At 42.4% G+C, this 20394-nt stretch overlaps 1 protein-coding gene and 1 long non-coding RNA gene across 2 annotated transcripts; one reads left to right on the top strand and one right to left on the bottom strand.

The window, feature by feature from the left end:
* The first annotated feature begins 7 nt into the window (after positions 1–7).
* On the top strand, positions 8–9503 carry LOC138846484 (uncharacterized). Its single transcript, XR_011384001.1, has 3 exons — positions 8–118; positions 6242–6287; positions 9182–9503. It is a non-coding gene; the product is annotated as an uncharacterized lncRNA (long non-coding RNA).
* Positions 9504–12173: 2670 nt separating this feature from the next.
* LOC100345749 (zinc finger protein 875) lies at positions 12174–20008 on the bottom strand. Its single transcript, XM_017342397.3, is given in 7 exon segments — positions 12174–12344; positions 12347–12413; positions 12415–12920; positions 12923–13246; positions 13249–13664; positions 19601–19607; positions 19705–20008. Coding segments are annotated over 7 exon segments (1485 nt in total). The 5' UTR covers positions 19826–20008; the 3' UTR covers positions 12174–12300.
* Positions 20009–20394: the final 386 nt, after the last annotated feature.

The raw sequence follows: 20394 nt of genomic DNA, 5'->3' as shown, positions 1-20394 counted from the left end.
TAGGCGTCCGCGGTCAGTGCCGGTGGAGAGGGCTTGTGTGAGAAGCTAGGCGCTGGAGTGAAAGCGGTTTGCTTTGTTCACGGCTGTGTTTGAGGCAGCGGTGAGGCTGAACGCCTGGGTAACTAACTTTATTGAACTCAGGTGTGGCGGTTTGTGTGTAAATGTTGCACACTTTTGTGCTTACACACCAACGGGGCGACGTGATTGTGGGTAGTGTGACAGATTTGGGGCGTGTCACGTTGAGAAAGTGAGAGTGATCGTGATTGCGTGAGAGAGTCTGTCCGACTTTGGGTTGACGTGTTCAATAACTGTTCTTGTCCTAGAAGTCAGAGGAGTCTACTTGAGACAGGCACCGGAGCCGCTTCTGGGCTTGCCTTTCAGGAGGAGTCTGAGAGGAGAGAGAGAGAGAGAGAGAGAGAGAGAGAGTTATAGTTCATAGCTCCGGTGTTGTTCTTCCTTTCTTTCCATCTTTTCACCTTTTATCTCTAATGAAGAAAACCGCCCATGGCTGCAGGACAGGAAATTAACCCCCTGACTGAAAATTCCAAACAAAGCAAAATTCTCTCCCACCCCCATGGAATTCCCGGAAGGTGCGCACCCAAGTCAAACTCCCAGTCCGTGGTATGTGTGGAAGCCAGGGGAAGTTCTTTGAAAATCTGTTTTTGGAGAACTCACTCAATCCCCTGCCCCAGAGAGCCCTGTAATAGCCAAGGCCGGGGAGTGCTGGACAAAAGGAGGCTGACCACTGGGGCTGGGGCTGAAATGACTGCTACTTGCTCTGTGAACCTGAGCATTTTACTTTCAGAAGGTTTTTTTTTTTTTTTAAGACTCTAGATTTAATAGTTTAGTTCATTTAATGAAATGTACTAGTTGTGTTCTTTGGATGATAATTATGGCTTGGTACTGGACCAATTAAAAGATCATCTGGGATGTTTCATAGTGAGATGCTACAGACTCAAAGATATTCCTTTCTTTCTTTCTTTCCTTTTTTTTTTTTGGACAGGCAGAGTTAGACAGTAAGAGAGACAGAGATAAAGGTCTTCCTTCCGTTGGTTCACCCCCCCAAATGGCCAGCACCGCTGCGCTGATCGGAAGCCAGGAGTCAGGTGCTTCCTCCTGGTTTCCCATGTGAGTACAGGGCCCAAGCACCTGGGCCATCCTCCACTGCCTTCCCCAGCCACAGCAGAGAGCCGGACTGGAAGAGGAGCAACCGGGACTAGAACCTGGGGTACTGGCACCGCAGGCGGAGGATTAGCCTAGTGAGCCGCGGCACTGGCCAAAGATATTCCTTTCTTGACTAGCAAGGTATAGCTTTGAACATACTTTGGCTATGTAAGACTGCCTTGGATGAGCGATCTCTGTCTCTCCCTCTCTTTCTGTAACTCTGCCTTTCAAATAAATATTTTTTTAAAAAAAGAAGAAAAAGAAGACCAGGGCACTCAACCCCACATTAAACAAACAAACAACTGCCTCTTCATATATCAGTAATTGGTCATAGGAAGGCTTTTTGTCTTCTATTTATTTTTCTTATATTACCAAGTCCAACACTAGTTTGACTTCTGTCATTTCCATAGAGTGAGGTAGTGGTCTTCAAAGTATGCCAGCCAAGGAAGATATTGCACTGCTAAAACAGTGGTAGCATTCTATCACTTTTTACTCTTTCTGTGCCTCCCAATCGCCCACTAGGTCCCATATAGTCAAGCTCATGATCTCCCATTCAATTACAAATTCTCAACCAATCGCATACATAGACACAGTCCTACAATTACACCCATAATCGCACATATATACACAGATGTATTAGCAGGAATTCAATTAGCCAAGACAGCACACCCACATAGGGATTGTCAAAGAGATTTAATTACAGGAAATTGGTTACATAATGTTGAAAGACTGAAAGAACATGAAAGGTCTTAACTTCAGGAAGCAGCTAACACTCAGGGAACAAAGAGGAAGAGATGAATTTGCCAGAATGGAAGAGCTCTGAGAAATTATTTCAACTTGGCCGGCAGTCACTGGATTTTGCAGTCCAGGGCTGGGAGAACAGAAGGAGTCTGCAGGCAAGGCATTGCCCTCCTCTGTTGCTAGAGAGACACGGACAGAAATGGAAAGCAGGAAGCTAGTTCCTCCCCCCTTTTTGCTTTGCAATCTCCCTTAAATGTAGACTAAGGCAACTATAACAAAAAACCATTGACAAGTGAGTGTGGGAAATGTCTTCAGTGGAATCCCAGGTCCAGCATCACAGCACAGAGAAAGGCATGCGTGGAGTTGAAAGGTGACAGGAAAGCAATCAGCATATCTTTTTAAAATTTGCTGGAAAATATAATTTTCCAGGTATAATTTTTCATCCTAGAAATTTTTCTTAACAATATTATTTCCTTACAGGGAAATTCTAATTAAATGCCAAAAAATGGTGCAAATTTAGTAAGATATCTTAATAGCAAAGCTTATCCTATTTAGTTAAATATGTAGTTATTCATATGTACTCGTATTTTTACTACTTTGTGATTTTTACTAAAAATATACATTTTTCTCCTCTTGATGTTATCTAATATATTTTGTAGCAAATCATTAATTGTCAGTCTTGTAAGAGCTGTACAATCGTCCTAAATGTATACCTATAACTGCAGCAGTTCACCTATTTAAAAAATTTGGAATTCTGTTCATTTCTTATTCTTATGATAAAGGCTACCTTATTGTACATTTAAAGTGTATTATAACAGTGTGGTAGTTAATAAGACACTATTTAAAAAAAAATCACTAATTGTCCCTATCAGTACACAGCTCTCAATATCACTAGGAAGTGTTAGAATTATGTTAATGTGATTTTTTTTGTAAACTGTTATGTATCAGCTATTGATTATTTGAAGGAGTGAGTTTTTGTCTGAACTGAAAATGAAGTAAAATTAAGAACAAAGAAACCAAGAATGGTTTATTGGTTTAGTTATTTGATTGACCATCCATAATTTTCCATAGCTCTGCCTATGGAGGAAGGATGAAGCATAATTTTACTTGGCATTGATTAGTGAGGCATTTAAAATAAATCTATACCCTAGAATTAATGCAAATGAAGAACCACACCATACAACTCATAAATTTCAAATGCATGAAAATAAAAAACTCATGGTTAATTTCCGTGGGAGAGAATTTGCATCTAATGAGTAACTTGCTTTTTGATTTCTTTATTTACTTATTTATTTGAAAGTCAGAGTTAGAGAGAGAAAGAGATAAAGGTCTTCCATCCACTGGTTCACTCCCCAGATGGGCGCAACAGCCAGGGCTGAGCTGATCTGAAACCAGGAGCCAGAAGCTTCTTCCAGGTCTCCCATATGGGTGCAGGGGCCCAAGCACTTGGGCCATCCTCTGCTGCTTTCCCAGGCCATTAGTAGGGAGGTGGATTGGAAATGGAGCAGCCAGGAATCGAACTGGCCCCAATATGGGAAACTGGCATCACAGGCAGTGGTTTTACCTGGTATACTACAATTCCAGCCCCAATGCATAACTTCTAAGATCCAAAAACTGTGTGATGACCCATGTAAATGTTCACATTTGTTCCTCATAATACATCAATTAATATTCTTATCTGGGGGAATTGGGATTCAGATGTGTGACAACTTATCTGAACATAAACCGATAGATATGTAAATATGCACATAAATATAAAACATGTAGTTCACAAAAAAATCTGTAAAACAACATACCTCGTATATATACAGAAATATGTTCATGCCCATAATCCATGGGCCCTCTGGTCATCTGCTAGAACCATGACAGCAAAAGCCCTAAGGGAGTAAGTACATAACTGCCAGTTTCAGGTGGCCCTTGTGTGGTCCCAGACACCATGGCAGTGCCCTTTTAGGCGCAAAACTCCTAAGAGTCATTAGCCTCCTGAGAAGAGGCAACACTATTTGACTTTAGTATATATGCCCATGAAGTACCCTTCAATGCATAGTTTATTAAGCTTCATCTTTTCTTTACTAACTTTGACCTTTTTAAAATTTTTATTTCTTTTAAAAAGATTTGCTTATTTTAAAGGCAAAGTGATGGATAGAGAGAGAATGAATCTTCCATCTGCTAGTTCACTCCCCAAAGGGCTGTAACAGACAAGAGTGGGCCAGGCCAAAGCCAGGAGCCAAGAACTCCATCTAGGTCTGCCATGTGGGTGACAGGGACTCAAGTACTTGGCCATTGTCCCCTGCCTTCCCAGGCACATTAGCAGGAAGCTGAATCAGAAGCAGAGTAGCCAGGCCTTGAACAGGCACTCTTATAGGATGCTGGTGTCATAGATAGCAGCTTAGCTTGCTGCCCTACAATGCTATGTGTTTGTTTAAAGGTAGAGAGACAGAGATAGACAGATGGAGAGATCTGCCTTCTGTTGATTCACTCCCCAAATGCCTGTAACAACCAGGCCTGGGCCAGGCCGAAACCAGGAACCAAGAACTCCATCCAGGTCTCCCACCTGGGTGGCAGGGACCCAACTACTTGAGCCACCACCTGCTACCTCCTAGGATATGAATTAGCAAGAAGCTGGAATCAGTAACAGAGGCAGGGCTCAAATCCAGGCACTCTGGTATGGGAGGCTGGCATCCCAAGAGGCATCTTAACTGCTGTGCAAAATACCTACCACCTAAGCTTGGTCTTCATCAAAGCAGTGTTCCTTAAAATGTTTTGTTACATTCCCCTTGAAAAAATTTTGAAATATAGTATACCCCTTTTTACATTTTTAAGTTAACATCTATAATATTTTAAAACAAGATTAATATATTTCTCTTTAAAACCTATCCAGTGGACTCTAAACATCTTTTCAACTTTGTAACATCCATCATTCATTAAATATGTATTAGGCTTTATTTTAGTATTCATAGATACATATACTAAGCCTTAAATTTTTTTTTAATTTCATTTTCATTTTAGTTGAAAAGCAAAGAGAGGCAGACACACACACACACACACACACACACACAGATCTTCCATCTGATTGTTCACTCAACAAGTGGCCACAACAGCTGGGGTGTGGCCAGGGCAAAGCCAGGAGTCCAGAATTGAATCCAGGTTTTTACACATGAGTGGCAGGGACTCCAGACACTCCAATTTTTAAAAAAATTTTTATTGATTGAAAGGCAAAGCAACAGAGAGAGAGAGAGAGGGAGAAAGTGTAAGCATCCATTCTCTGGTTCACTCTTCACAAGATCAAACAGCTAGGGAGGGCTAGGCCAGGCTGTAGCCAGGAGTCAGGAATTATTTATAGGTCTCTCAGAAGGTTAGCAGGAACTCAAGCACTTGGGCCGTCTTCCACTGCCTTCCCAGGCACATTAGCAGGAAACCGGAGCAGAAGCACAAAGTAGCTAGGACTCCAACCAGACACTCCAATAAATGTGATGGGTTTATTTATTTGAAAGGCAGAGTTAGAGAGAGAGAGATCTTCCAACAGCTGGCTCACTCACCAAATGGCTGCAAAGGCCCAGGCTGGGCTTGGATGAAGTCAGGAGCCTGGAATTCCATTAAGGTTCCACTATGGGTGGCAGGGACCCAAGTACTTGGGTCATCTTCTGCTTTCCCAGGTGCATTATCAGGAAACTGGATTGGAAGAGGAGCAGCCTGGACTCAAACTGGTGTTGTACAGGGTGCCAGTGTTGCAGGTGGTAGCTTAACTAGTTGTGCCACAATGCCAGCTTCTATTTGCTAATATTTTATTAAGGATTTTTTTGTCCGTGTTTATAAGAAATACTGTCTGTAGGGTTTTATTTCTTTTGTACTATTTCTGTTTTTTTTTTTTTAAAGCTAGGTAATTTTTGCCTTATATGATTTGAGAAGTATTGCCTCCTACAATAGTTTTCCATAATTAGATTTAATATATCTGTCAATATTTTATAATTTTCCAGTGAAATAATTATACTATAGATTTTGTTTTCAGAAATTTTAAATTATGGATTTGATTTCTTTAATAATTATAGGATCATTCATATTAGAGTATATATATATCCTCTATTATCTATTATATATTGGATATATTCCAAGATCCCCAGTGGATGCCTGAAAATGTGGATAGTACTGAACCCTATGTTTTTCCTATACATGCATACCTCCTTGAATGATAAGGTTTAATTTATGAATTATACACAGGAGGAGAATAATAAGAATAACCAATAATAAAATAGAACAATTATGACAATATGCTATAATAAATTATTTAAACCTTATGAATTATTTACTTATGAAATTTTCCATTTAATGTTTTCAGATTGTGGTTGACCACGGGCAATGAAATATGCAAAGTGATATTATAGGTAAGGAGGAACTCCTATATTAAGTCTTCCAATCCATGAACACAAAATGCCCAACATTTATTAAATTTCTTTCAGCATATGTTTTGTAGCTTTTATTACACAAGTATTTCACCTCTGATTAAATTTATTATTTTTTATGTTATAAGAAGGAATTATTTTCTTAATTTTATTTTCAAATAGTCCATTGTTGGTGTATGGAAACATAACTGATTTTTATGTGTTGATCTTGTACTCAGTAACTTTGCTGAATTGATTTATTTCTGGTAATTTCTCTGTGGATTCATTGCCAATGATTTTATTTTTTCCTTTCCAATTTAGATGCCTTAAAAACTTTTTTTTGTTGTTTGAGGTAGAAAGGGAGACAAATAGAACACCCATGGTACATTCCATATGCCTGCAACAGCTAGGGCCAAAGCTATGAGCCAAAAACAAAATCCAGGTCTTCCATGTGGGTGGCAGAAACCCAATTATTTGAGCCATCACTATTGCTTCCCAAAGTCTGCATTAGCTGACCGGAAGCTGGAGTTAAGAGCTGGAGCAAACCCTGGTGCTCTGACGTGGAATGCAGGCTAAATTCAGTTCCCTGGACACCTTTTTAAAAAAGTTCTGTATTCGTTTTATTTATTTGAAAGGCAGAGACACATAGAGAGAGAGATCTTCTATCCTCTGGTTTACTCCACAAATGCCCACAGTACCTGTGCTGGGCCAGGCTGAAATCAGAAGCCTGGATCTCAATCTGGATTGCCCACATGCATGACAGGAACACAGCCACCACCTGCTGCCTCCCAGGCTGCACGTCAGCAGGAAGCTAGAATCAGAACAGGAGCCAGGACTGGAACCCAGGCACGTTGATACTAATACAAGTGACCAAAGTGGCACCTTAGCCACTGTGCCAAATGTCCGTCCCCATGAGTGCCTTTTGTCTTCTTCTTATCTAATTGTCCTGGCTTAGCCTCCCAGTGGTAGTATGTAGAACAGCAGTATTGAATGTGGACATCCTTTACTTGTTTGACTATAGATAGAAAAACTTCAATCTTTTACCATTTAGTATAGTGTTAGCTAGGAGTTCTTCACAGATGCTGTTTATTTTAGAAGGTTTCCTTTTATTCCTAGTTTGTTGAAGTTTTTTTTTCACCATGAAAAGGAGTCAAATTTTGTCAAAACTTTTTATGTCTATTGAGAAGATTTGTAGTTTCTCCCCTTTTTCTCTATTAATGTGTTATATAATGCTAATTGATTTTCTTATGTCATATCTTCCATGTATTCCTGAGATAAATCTCATTTGGCCAATGCATGGTATATAATCCTTTTCATGAACTTTTAAATTCATTTTGTTAGTATCATTTTGAAGAATTTTGTGTTTGTACTCACTCCATTTTTGACAAAAAGTCTACTGACTATCTGGATGTGACTCACCATAGTTTGTCAAATAGAAATGGTATCCTTTCAAATAGAAATGGTATCTATAAAAAAGTGGCTAGTTCAGCTCAAACTATCACAGAAGTAGATTTCCTTGAAGTAACCTATCATACTTCAACACACAAAAAACTTTGTGTGCATTTCCCATTTCATGATGCAAAATATCAAACAGATGTGCATATGTATATATATATATTTCAATATATTATGGTACTGTAGTACAGTTTTATAAGATGTTAACTATTGGATAAACTGGACAAAGAGTACATGAAATTGTGCTGTATACTTTTTTGCAACTACTTGTGAATCTACAGTGATCTCAAAAAAAGTATAATTTGTGCCACAATGCCAGTCTCTTGAATAATATTCTCAAGTGGAATTGGCTATTTTTATTCCACGTAAATGGTTGTGAAGAACACAGTAACTAGTTCAGTTTGGTGACACTGCTTTGGTTTATGCCAAAGCCCCAGCAGCTTTACTTACTATTTCTACTGCACCATCAGTGCAAACTTCAGCACAATGTCAAAACAGTAATATTGTAGTGTTATTATGTAATTTATTTTAACCATCCTCTAGAAGAGTCTCAGGGCCCCAAACATCATCTTATCACACTCAGATAACTATCACATACTAATGAATTCAGGGAGAATTAAATAATTAAAAACTTAGTGCCACTATTTTTAAGAAAACATTTTAATGATAACCATAATAGACTTATGGAATTAAGGTGATATTCACTATTTCATGCTGTTTACCATCTTTGCTTCAAAGTTTCTTCCATGACGAATATAGTCGGCCGGTGCCGCAGCTCAATAGGCTAATCCTCCGCCTGTGGCGCCAGCACACCGGGTTCTAGTCCCAGTTGGGGCGCTGGATTCTATCCCAGTTGCTCCTCTTCCAGTTCAGCTCTCTGCTGTGGCCCGTGTCCTTGGGCCCTGCACCTGCATGGGAGACCAGGAGAAGCACCTGGCTCCAGGCTTTGGATCAGCGCAGCGCGCCAGCCATAGCGGCCATTTCGGGGGTGAACCAACAGAAAAGGAAGACCTTTCTCTCTGTCTCTCTCCCTGTCCACTCTGCCTGTCAAAAAAAAAAAAAAAAAAAAAAAAAAGAAAAAGAATATAGTCTACTACTCACCACAGAGGGGTATAGGGTACAGTGGCTGCTCTGGGACAATTCTGTTTGTTTTAATCATTTAGAGCTGTTGCCTCAGGATATGAAAAATGAGGAAGTAGTGAATGGCTCTCCAGACACAGATCATAAAAAATAAATAAATGGAAGACTAAGAAGAAGCCAAATACCGGAGTAGTAAGTGGTGCCTGTTAATGCCAGGCCAGGCCTAGTAAGACCATCAGGCAACCTAACTCAGTTGTGTCTCTCCTGAGAGGTAGTGAGCAGCATGCTGATGAGGGCTTGCAGATCACCAGGGATGGGACTGGGCTATGGCAAATTGTAGGATTTCTTTCTGTCTCTTTCAGAACAATTCCAGCTCTGTCTGGCTTCTGCTGCCATAGAAGCTGTCTCCTGGGGTTTGTATCTCTTTAAATCTACTTGAGTGGTCTTCATCTAACAGCCCTGCTGTGCTTTTCCTGTTGAGAGTTTTTAAACAACTTAAGGCAAAATGCTAGTTTTGTAGACAAATTGGAAACCTTGAGATTCTTTCTAAAAGTTAAAAAAACAGACAAGGAACATGTTTGATTTTTGAATCCTTATTTTTGTGCCATAATTTTATGGCAAACAATAATTACATTTTAAGGCAAAGAAATTAAAACTCAAAAGGTATTTTTCTATTGGGGAGTTAGAAAGCCAGCCAGGAACTGCCATGGGACAGAGATGAGATGGGCAGGCCATGCTCACCACCCCACCTAGAATAACATTTCATAGTTTTTTAAGCCAGGAGTTCTCATTCTAGTCAAACTTACTTAGATGTTGTACAGAAATTAAGACTCCTTACCCTTCATACCATTTTAAATAGTGCTTCCCTAATTCTAACTTCTTCTGATATTGAGGCTACATATTTTTCTCCTAAATTTACATTCAGTAACCCATACACTGAATCTTGTAATTGCCATTGTCAAACTCATTTGAAACCCTACCTTATCACATTCTAAATGCTCATACAGAGATGGGGTTTCTTAATTTTTTACCTAGTTCTAAAGATCTAAATACCCATATTTGGACAAAGATATATTATTACACAGTTATTATATTTTCTGGCCCATTCTTGGAAACTTTATTTTCCAAATAAAATTCAGCATAATATATTCACGTTCCATGAAAACAGTTGGGTCCTAACCCAGGATTTTTTTTAAAGATTTATTTATTTGACAGGTAGAGTTACAGACAGGGAGAGAGAGAGACAGAGAGAAAGGTCTTCCTTCCATTGCTTCACTCTCCAAATGGCCGCAAAAGCTGGAGATCCGAAGCCAGGAGCCAGGTGCTTCTTCCTGGTCTCCCATGCGGGCACAGGGACCCAAGGACCTAAGACATCCTCCACTGCTATCCCAGGCCACAGCAGAGAGCTGGACTGGAAGAGGAGCAGCTGGGACTAGAACTGGCGCCAACATGGGATGCAGGCTCCACAGGTAGAGGATTAACCTAGTTCACCACGATTTTAAGATAATTTGTGGGACACTTCTATTTTCTTTCTTTCTTTTTTTTTTTTTTTTTTTTTTTTTTTTTTGACAGGCAGAGTGGACAGTGAGAGAGAGAGACAGAGAAAGGTCTTCCTTTTCCATTGGTTCACCCTCCAATGGCCGCCGCGGCTGGCACGCTGCGGCCAGCACACTGCGCTGATCCGAAGCTGAGAGCCAGATGCTTCTCCTGGTCTCCTATGCAGGTGCAGGGCCCAAGCACTTGGGCCATCCTCCACTGCACTCCCAGGCCACAGTAGAGAGCTGGCCTAGAAGAGGGGCAACCGAGACAGAATCCATCGCCCCGACTGGGACTAGAACCCGGGGTGCTGGCGCCGCAGGCGGAGGATTAGCCTATTGAGCCGCGGCACCGGCCGGGACACTTCTATTTTCAAAACCATAATATATCCAACCATAAAAATGATATAAGTGTTAGAGAAATTTAAATCTAAGAATTACTTGTAAAACTTGTCTGTTATCTCAAAAGAGAACAAAAAACAATTTCACTTTCTATGTCTACATATTTCATATTTTCTTCACAAAAATACACATTTCTAGTTAAATATATCAGTCAATAAAAATATCTTCAGTATGGATTCAACCTGGAAAACAGAGAAAGCCACAAGCAGCAAGCAAAAGCAGGGTACTTCAATACTTCTTCCCCAAACCTAGAGCTAGGATATTTATAGTCTTTCTCGCCATCAGCCTGCTACATAATAAAACCCTCTTCTATACATGTACTACCCCTGTCCCCATAAATTCACCATCCCCAAATTCCTCCTGGAGCTGACTCTCCTAGGTCATGGTCTGGGGAACCAAGGTTAAATCAGCCACACTATCTGTCAGGTCTCTTGTTTGCAGAAAATCAGACATCTGACAACCGCCAGTGTTGTTTCTTTTCTTCCTTTTTTTTTTAAATATTTTCTGCATTTATTTGAGAGGTAGAGTTACAGACAGTGAAAGGGAGAGAGAAAGATCTTCTTTCTATTGGTTCACTCCCCAGATGGCCACAACATCTGGAGCTGCGCTGATCTGAAGCCAGGAGCCAGGTTCTTCTTCCGGGTCTCCCACATGGGTGCAGGGGCCCAAGGACTTGGGCCATCTTGTACTGCTATCCCAGGCCACAGCAGAGAGCTGGACTATAAGAGGAGCAGCCAGGACAACCGGCACCCATATAGGACGCCAGCGCTGCAGGCGGAGGATTAACCTATTATGTTGTTTCTTTAACACTCAGTATTGAATCAGTGTTCAAGTGTACTTGGAAAATAACACTGGCATAGTCTCCATTCCCTAATTTCTTTTTTTTTTAAAGATTTATTTATTTTATTTGAAATTTACAGTTACAGAGAGAAAGGAGAGGCAGAGAGAGAGAGAGAGAGAGAGAGAGAGGTCTTCCATCCAATGGTTCAATCCCCAAATGGCCGCAAGGCTGGAGCTGCGCCAATCTGAAGCCAGGAGCCAGGAGCTTCTTCCGGGTCTCCCACGTGGATGCAGGGGCCCAAGAACTTGGGCCATCCTCCACTGCTTTCCCAGGCCATAGCAGAGAGCTGGACAGGAAGTGGAGCAGCCAGGTCTCAAACCGGTGCCCATATGGGATGCCAGCACTTCAGGCCAAGGCATTAACCCACTGCACCACAGTGCCGGCCCCTCCATTCCCTAATTTCAACATATATAAAAGTACATCCTTCAAGAATTTGCCTGACAGACCTTCCACAACCCCCCATATCTGTTAAGGAAGGTCAGAGCTCCTAAATGAGCCAGCAGTTCTCCTTTGGGTGGACTAGAGATGTGACACTTAGCAGTACAGAGTCACACATACTACCATCACACATAAGATGCCTCCATTTTGGTGTCTAGCAATGGATAACTTGCTAAAGGTATAGCCCTGTATGTATAATCTGATGACTGAGAAAGTGTGACTTCTGGTCAAAGGCTTCATTCCATTCCTTATACACATAAAGTTTTTATCCCGAGTGTGTTCTCTGATGTCTGTTGAGGTTTGACTTCTACTGAAGCCCCATCCATACTTCCTGCAGATATAAGGCTTCTCTCCTGAATGTGTTCTGTGGTGTCTAATAGAGGCGTGACTGCCTGCTAAAGCCTCGCCCACACTCCCTGCACATAAACAGTTTCTCCCCTGAGTGTGTTCTCTGATGTGTGATGAGAGTAAAACCCCACTCACATTCTGTGCACACAAATGGCTTCTCCCCTGTGTGTGACCTTTGGTGTTTGTTAAGGTGTGACTTCAGGCTAAAGCACTGCCCACATTCTAGGCACACATAAGGTTTAACTCCTGAGTGTGTCCTCTGGTGTGTCTTGAGGTTTGATTTCCAGCTAAAGTCGTGCCCACATTCTGTGCATACATACAGCTTCTCTCCTGTGTGTGTCCTTAAGTGTCTGATGAGGTGAGACTTCCAGCTGAAGCCTTACTCACACTCCCTACAAACATAAGGCTTCTCTCCTGAATGTGTCCTCTTACGTCTGATGAGGTGTGAATGCTGGCGAAAGCCACGCTCACATTCCTTGCAAACATAAGGCTTCTCACCGGTGTGCGCCCTCTGGTGTGTAAAGAGGTTTGACTTCAAGTAAAGTCTCGTCCACAATCCTTGCACACATAAGGTTTCTCCCCTGAGTGTGTCCTCTGCTGTGTGATGAGGTTTGACTTCCAGGAAAAGCCTCGCTCACATTTGCGGCACACATAAGGCTTTTCCCCAGACCATGTCCGGTTTTTGATGAGAACTGACATACTGCTAAAGCTTTGTCCCCACTTGGGGTACAAGTGAGGTATTTTCCCTGTTTGTGTTTTCTGGAGGTTAAGTAGGTTTGACTCCTTGGTAAAGCCTGGCCCAAAGTCTTCATATTTGATTGCTCCAAATCTTGAGACTTCTAAACCATGCAATACTTTGTTTTCTCAAAGTCTGCTTTCTGTTCTGGCTTGGGCCTTATATCCATCCCTGTGATGTCTTCCTTGGACCTCACTGGCTGTTTGTTGGGTGGGCTAGAGAATCTTTGTGAAGTGCCACTTTTGCTTACTCTTCCAAACAGGGGCTTAGAATCTTCTTTCTCTTGAATTTCCGCTGTGTTGTTCAAGTAGGATTGATCAAAGAGTTTTTCCTGCTGTTGTTTCTGATCATCTGCATAGTATTTCCCTGGATGGGGATGATTTTCTGTACACAAACATGAAAACAGCTGAGGGAGATGGCTGAACCACATATGTTGGCTGAGGGCTTGCCTACTGGAGAATATCTGAAGGCAGGAGGGACAAGGTTGAATTTCTGGCTTTGATCCCGTTGAAGAAAGCACATTTTCAGAGGAGTCACAGGTGGCTCTGCCAGTGCCAATTTTCCTTGCTTACTGGTCATTCATAACTGTCATTTACAAGCTCTCTCTCACCCACACATGAATTTCCCTATTTTTTAATTTCACTTTATGAATTACATTTTCAATTGTCAGAGCTGGCAAACTCATTCTGCCAGGCCAAATACAGCTTGTGACCTCTTTGCATAACCCACCAGCTAAAAATGGTGTTTGCCTTTTTAAGGAGTTGAAATAAAAAGGAATAAAGAAAGAATGAAAACAAGAAAAAGGATAGAGCAATAGACAAGGTGACAGAGAATGCATGTAGCTTCAAGTATTTGCCATTTATAGAAAATGTTTGGGTCTGGCATAGTGCATTAAGCTGCCTCCTGAGATGTTGGCATTCCATATGAGCACCAGTTGGAGTCCTGGCTATTCTACTTCTGATCCAGCTACCTGCTAATACATCTAGGAAAACAGCAGAAGATGGCCCAAGAATTGGGTTCCTGGCACTCATGTGGGAAATCTGGATGGAGTACTAGGCTCCTGGCTTCAACCTGGCCCAGCCCTGGTCATTGCAGCCATTTGGGTGAGTGAATCAGTGATGGAGATCTCTCTCTCTCTCTCTCTCTTTCTCTCTCTCTCTCTGCCCCCCCACCTCAAACCCTCTCCCTCACTCTGTCTTACCAAAAAAAAAATCTAAAGAAAAAAGTTTATTGATCCCATTCCTACTACAGTATAAAAAACTCCTATCAAGGACTTACTTTCATATTATCTGACAGTCCATAAATGCTCATGGATTTCAGAAATCAATCAAAAGAATACAAATAGAGAAGTATTTATTCATGGAAAACACTGAACTTCAGATAAAAACAGTAGGAGCCCCAGATTACTGGAGTTACTCTTCCCTTTTCTCCCCTCTCCTTCTTACACAGTTACTGTGGTGGTTGTAGCGGGGCAGGCTGTAAAATGATCAGTGTTGCTGCTACTGGAGAGATTCACTTGATTTGGAGTGGAAGCAAGAAACCAGCACCCAGTGAAGCTGTCAAAAAAAAAAAAATGATCTCAGAACTAAGTGTACAGAGAAGGCTAGAAACTGCTGTCTTAGGTTGCAGTCTTGGTTGACAAAAAAAAAAAAAAAAAAAAAAAAAAAAAAACCTGGTAGACTATTCAGAAATTTAGCAGGGAAACCCTGGAAGTGAGCCAGCTCCAGAATGGCTTGATAAGGTCTCCACACAACCCTGGCTGACTGGAAGGCTGTGGGCAAAAAAGGAAAGACTAGTGGTAGCCGAAGCTATCTACACATCCCTGACAAGGAGGCTACAACCAGGCCGAGGGGAAGTAAGGGCTCAGGGGAAGTAAAATACTGTGAAAGAATTGAAAACTGTCTGATTTTTGAATGTACTCCCCAACCCACACACTTAACTCTCACTATACATAGGAGTCTTCCTCATTCAAGGTCTTTGAATACAGGCTATGATCGATTCTTGCTGACCACCAAGCTCTGTAGCCACAAGGTTGAAAGCTAGAAAGCCAGGATTAAAAATAAAAACAAGAATAAAATTTAAAGATCAAACCAAAGTATCATCTTCACAGAAGAGACATTCCAGAGAATTAATCTAGAAAAGTTACTAAGCAAATAAAAAGCAGAAACAACAAAAATCTTCAGGCAGGAAATACGTAATGTACCAGAAGAGCTAAAATATCATGTCTAAAATGCCCAATTATAGGACGGATGTTTTATCTGGTGGATAGGACACTAGTTGGTGCCTGGATTTGAATCCCGGCTCTGCTACCAGTTCTAGCTTCCTGCTAATGTGCACTCTCGGGAGGCAGCAGGTGATGGCTCAGGTAGTTGGTTTTCTGTCACTCATATGGGAAACTTCATTTTGCTGGTTTCTGGCTTCAGTCTGGCCCAGCCCTGGGCATTGTGGCACTAGAAGTGCACCAGTGGACTATAGCATTCTCACTCTCATTCTCCCTCTGCCTCTCAAATAAATAAACGTTTAAAACATTCAATTTTGAGAAAACACGAAAGAGTGATCCATACTCAGAAAAAAAAGTCAACAGAAAACATTAGAGTGGGCCAAGATTTAAGAAAAAAAATACTTCAAAGCTGATATTATTAATATGTTCAGAAAACTAAAGAAAACAATGATTAAACAAATAAAGAAACCACTATAAAGAAACAAAAGGAAATTCTAGAATTCAAAAGTAAAATAATTGAAATTATAAAATTATCAGACAGATACAGCAGCATATTTGAGTGAACAAAACCAGTGAACTTAAGATAGATCAATAAGCAATTAACTAAACTGAAGAACCAGAGAGATGGGGGAGGGGGAGAATAAAGAAAAACAGAGCCCCAGAAACTTGTGAGGTACCATCAAGCAGTGAGCCTAAGTAGGATGGAAACTGAGGAAGGAGAAAAGAGCAGAAAACATATCTCCTTAAATAATGGCTGAGTCAGGATTTGGCCTAGTGTGGGGAGCAACCCGGACTAGACTAAGTTACTGGAATTAAGACTTATTCTATGCATCTGCTCTCCCACAATATGGCGCTGGGAGAGGAGAAAACAGCTTCTACACAGCTGCCTCCAGTTCAGCCAATAAACTGTAGGACTTGCTCCTGATTGGAGGAGAGCAGCGTACTCGGCGTGTGGGCAGCCGAGTTGGGATTGGTGGAGGAGGACTATAAAGGAGGAGAGAGACGGCATGCACCAGGAACATCTAAGAGGGAACATCTAAGGGGAACACCTGTGCAGCCCCCGAGAGAGCCGGCCGGCGGTGTGCCGCTCCCCTGCGGAAGTGGGGAATGTGGCAGGGGGAACCGCCCTTCCACGGAGGTGGAAGGGACAGTAGCCAACCCGGGAAGAACCAGCAGCAAACCCGGGGAGGGCCGAGCAGACGAAAGAACAGCGCAGGGTCCTGTGTCGTTCCTCCATGAAGAGGGGGAGCGACATAATGGTGCCGTGACTCGGATATGAAGCCTAGGCAGGGTTTAGTGTCGTTCCTCCATGAAGAGGGGGAGCGACATAATGGTGCCGTGACTCGGATGTGAAGCCTAGGCAGGGTTTAGTGTCGTTCCTCCACGAAGAGGGGGAGCGACATAATGGTGCCGTGACTCGGATGTGAAGCCTAGGCAGGGTTTAGTGTCGTTCCTCCACGAAGAGGGGGAGCGACATAATGGTGCCATGACTCGGATATGAAGCCTAGGCAGGGTTTAGTGTCGTTCCTCCATGAAGAGGGGGAGCGACATAATGGTGCCATGACTCGGATATGAAGCCTAGGCAGGGTTTAGTGTCGTTCCTCCATGAAGAGGGGGAGCGACACCTAGCAGTTAAGATGCCATGTAAGACACTCCTATCCACATCTGAATGCCTGAGTTTGAATCCTGGCTCTATTGCAGAGTCCAGCTTCCTGCTAATGTACACACAAGGTAGAGTGGAGAAAGCTCAGGTACTTGGGTCCCTGCCACCTATGGGGTTGATCTATATTGAATTCCAGGTTCCTGGCTTCAGCCTGCCTCAGCCTCAGCCATTGCAGGCATTTGGGGAGTGAATCAGTGGATGGAAGATCCATCTCTCTGTCATCGTGTATTTCAAAAACAAAAAATAGGGGCTGGCACAGTGGCATAGAAGGCCAGGTCTCTTGGCCGGCGCCGCGGCTCACTAGGCTAATCCTCCGCCTTGCGGCGCCGGCACACCGGGTTCTAGTCCCGGTCAGGGCGCCGGATTCTGTCCCGGTTGCCCCTCTTCCAGGCCAGCCCTCTGCTGTGGCCAGGGAGTGCAGTGGAGGATGGCCCAGGTGCTTGGGCCCTGCACCCCATGGGAGACCAGGAAAAGCACCTGGCTCCTGGCTCCTGCCATCGGATCAGTGTGGTGCGCCGGCCGCAGCGCGCCTACCGCGGCGGCCATTGGAGGGTGAACCAACGGCAAAGGAAGACCTTTCTCTCTGTCTCTCTCTCTCACTGTCCACTCTGCCTGTAAAAAAAAAAAAAAAAAAGAAGGCCAGGTCTCTGCCTGGAGTGTCAGCATCCCACATGGGCACTGGTTCATATCCTGGCTGCTCCTCTTCCGGTCCAGCTCTCTGCTGTGGTCTGGAAAGGCAGTAGAAGGTGGCCCAACTGCTTGGGCCCCTGTGCCCACATGGGAGTCCTGGAAGAAGATCCTGGCTCCTGGCTTCGGGTCAGCCCAGCTCCAGCTGGCCTTGTGGTCATTTGGGGAGTGAACCAATGGATGGAAAAACTTTCTGTCTACAACTCTACCTTTCAAATTAAAAAAAAAATTTTTTTTAATTAAAAATCATTTTAAAAAACATTGCAACAGGAAAAGTTAATACTTTCTTGTTTGAGAGCACCTGCAAAATCCACAGTTACACCAATGATGAAATACCATAGCCTTACTGGCTCAAGATTCTAGAAATCAGTATTCAGAGTTGGAACTGCAGCTGCAGATTTGAGAATTCCTAAGAGCAAGAAAACCACAGAAGGAATAAGATAGAAAACCTTAAAATAAACTGCTCAAATCACTGGCCAACTAGTAGCCTATACTACTAGAGGGTGACAGAGGCATGGCAAAAGAAAACTAGGCAGAGATAAGAGATAAACCTATTCCTGAAAGAGCTGCATGGGATAGGATCTATGAATTTGCTGCATTTTCAACTGATGTGTTCTACCACTAGGGGAAAGGAGGTAGAGGTGAAGGCTTAAGAGCTTGAAATATCAGAAAACCAAAGGCCAGAAGAATAGCTGGGAATTAGTGAATCACTAAAATCAAGAAAACCACTGGAAATGGCTCTAAAATCTGAATATGATCTCTGCTCATCTCCTCAGATGACAGGAGAGTTGTGCAGGCACATGGGAGAACCTCCCCATGAGGCCAGGATAAATAAAAGAAGCTCCTTCCGGGGTGAGAACTGCAGGAATACCAGCTGCTACATGCTTCCAGGAAGACACGGCTCGCAGTTTGAGTTCAGATGAGAAACAGCAAAGTATAACAAAACAGAAATAAAAGGTATGCAATGGAGTGGGCCCAGTTCTTGAATGTAGCAAAGATTTCAAAATAGCTGTTATAAATATTTTCAGATAATTAAAGGAAATTATGTTCAAAGAACTAAAGGAAAATATGATGTCAATGAGAGAAAAGATATAGCATCTAAATATAGAAATAGACATTTTTGTTTAAAAAACAGGATACTTCCAAACTCATTTTATGAGGTCACTATTACTCTGATCTCAGACAAGACTCTTTTTTAAAGATTTATTTTATTTAATTGAAAAACAGTTACAGAGAGAAGTAGAGCCAGAGAAAGAGAGAGAGGCCTTCCATTCCATTGGTTCACTCCCCAAATGACTGCAACGGCCAGAGCTGAGCTGATCCAAAGCCAGGAGCCAGGAGCCTCCTCTGGGTCTCCCATGCGGGTGCAGGGGCCCAAGAACTTGGGCCATCCTCCATTGCTTTCCCAGGTTATACCAGAGAGCTGGATTGGAAGAGGCACAGCCGTGACTCAAACCGGCACCCATATAGGAAGCTGATGCTGCAGGCTGGAGCTTTAAACCCGCTGTGCTACAACGCTGGCTCCAAGACGAGACATTTTAAGAAAACTACCAGCCAAAATCCTTCATGGTCACTGATTAAAAAAAATCCTTAGCAAATCAAATCCAACAACATATAAAAATGATACACTATATGACTAAAGAAGGCTTAATCAGGAATGCACGACTGGTTCAACTTTCAAAAATCATTTAATATAATTCACAATATAAACAGACTAAAAAAGGAATAGTATACAATCTTCTAAAGCAAACATCTGGAAATTTTTCTTAAAGGGCCAGATAATAAACTATTGTAAACTTGTGGGCCATACATTCTCTGACTCAAGTTCTCAACTCTATCATGACAGGAAAGCAGACAGAAAAATTTATAAACAAATGGGTGTAGCTGTGTTCTAATAAAACTTTATTTACATGAACTCTATTTACAAAGAAAAAAGTTATAATTTTTTGAAGAAGTGGAAAATAGGCATACTCTGATGGACAAATTTTAATTGCTTAAGGGAAGCCATTCTTACCCAAAGAGACCAGGTGACTATAGGTCTCCAGCATTACTTCCCTATTCAGCGTCCTCTGAGCAGGGCTCAACATCCTTCTCTCTTGCTCAGTAAAGTCCAGAGCCACATCCTTGAATGCCATGAACACCTATAACACAAAACAGAGCCCTGATCATCCAGGAGTCTGCCTTACCCACAGGTAAGAATGGAAGGCCAAGAGGATTCCCTGAGGGAGGCAGAGAAGATTTCTAGACTTTATGTAGGATTGCAATGCTGATGCTAAGGATTCAAACACCATTCTTCTGCTCTTACCAGTCAGCATCATTTGTGCAGACTAGTGCCAATAGCCTAGGCTAGATGCTATGGAGGATAAAACAAAACAAAACAAAAGCTTCTACCTCTGGGGAGCTTTAAAACCTGACGGGGGTAGGCATTTGATATAGCAGTTAAGAGGCTGCTTGGGAGTCTGCATCCTATATCCAAGTGCCTAGGTTTGATTACGGTTCTACTCCCAATTCCAGCTTCCTTCCCTGGGAGGCACCAGGTGATAGCTCAATTACTTGGGTACCTGCTACCCAGGCAGGAGACTCAGATTGAGTTCCTGGCTCCTGGCTTTGTCCTAACCCATCCCTGGCTGTTGCAAGCATTTGGGGAGTGAACCAATGAATTGGAGGGCTTTCTTTCACTCTCCCACGGCCCATTCTGCCTTTG

The sequence above is a fragment of the Oryctolagus cuniculus genome, chromosome 18 (assembly GCF_964237555.1).
Source record: "Oryctolagus cuniculus chromosome 18, mOryCun1.1, whole genome shotgun sequence".
In the NCBI taxonomy this organism is placed as follows: domain Eukaryota; kingdom Metazoa; phylum Chordata; class Mammalia; order Lagomorpha; family Leporidae; genus Oryctolagus; species Oryctolagus cuniculus.
Note: the sequence above shows the minus strand (reverse complement) of the source record. Positions and strands in the feature narration are given on the sequence as shown.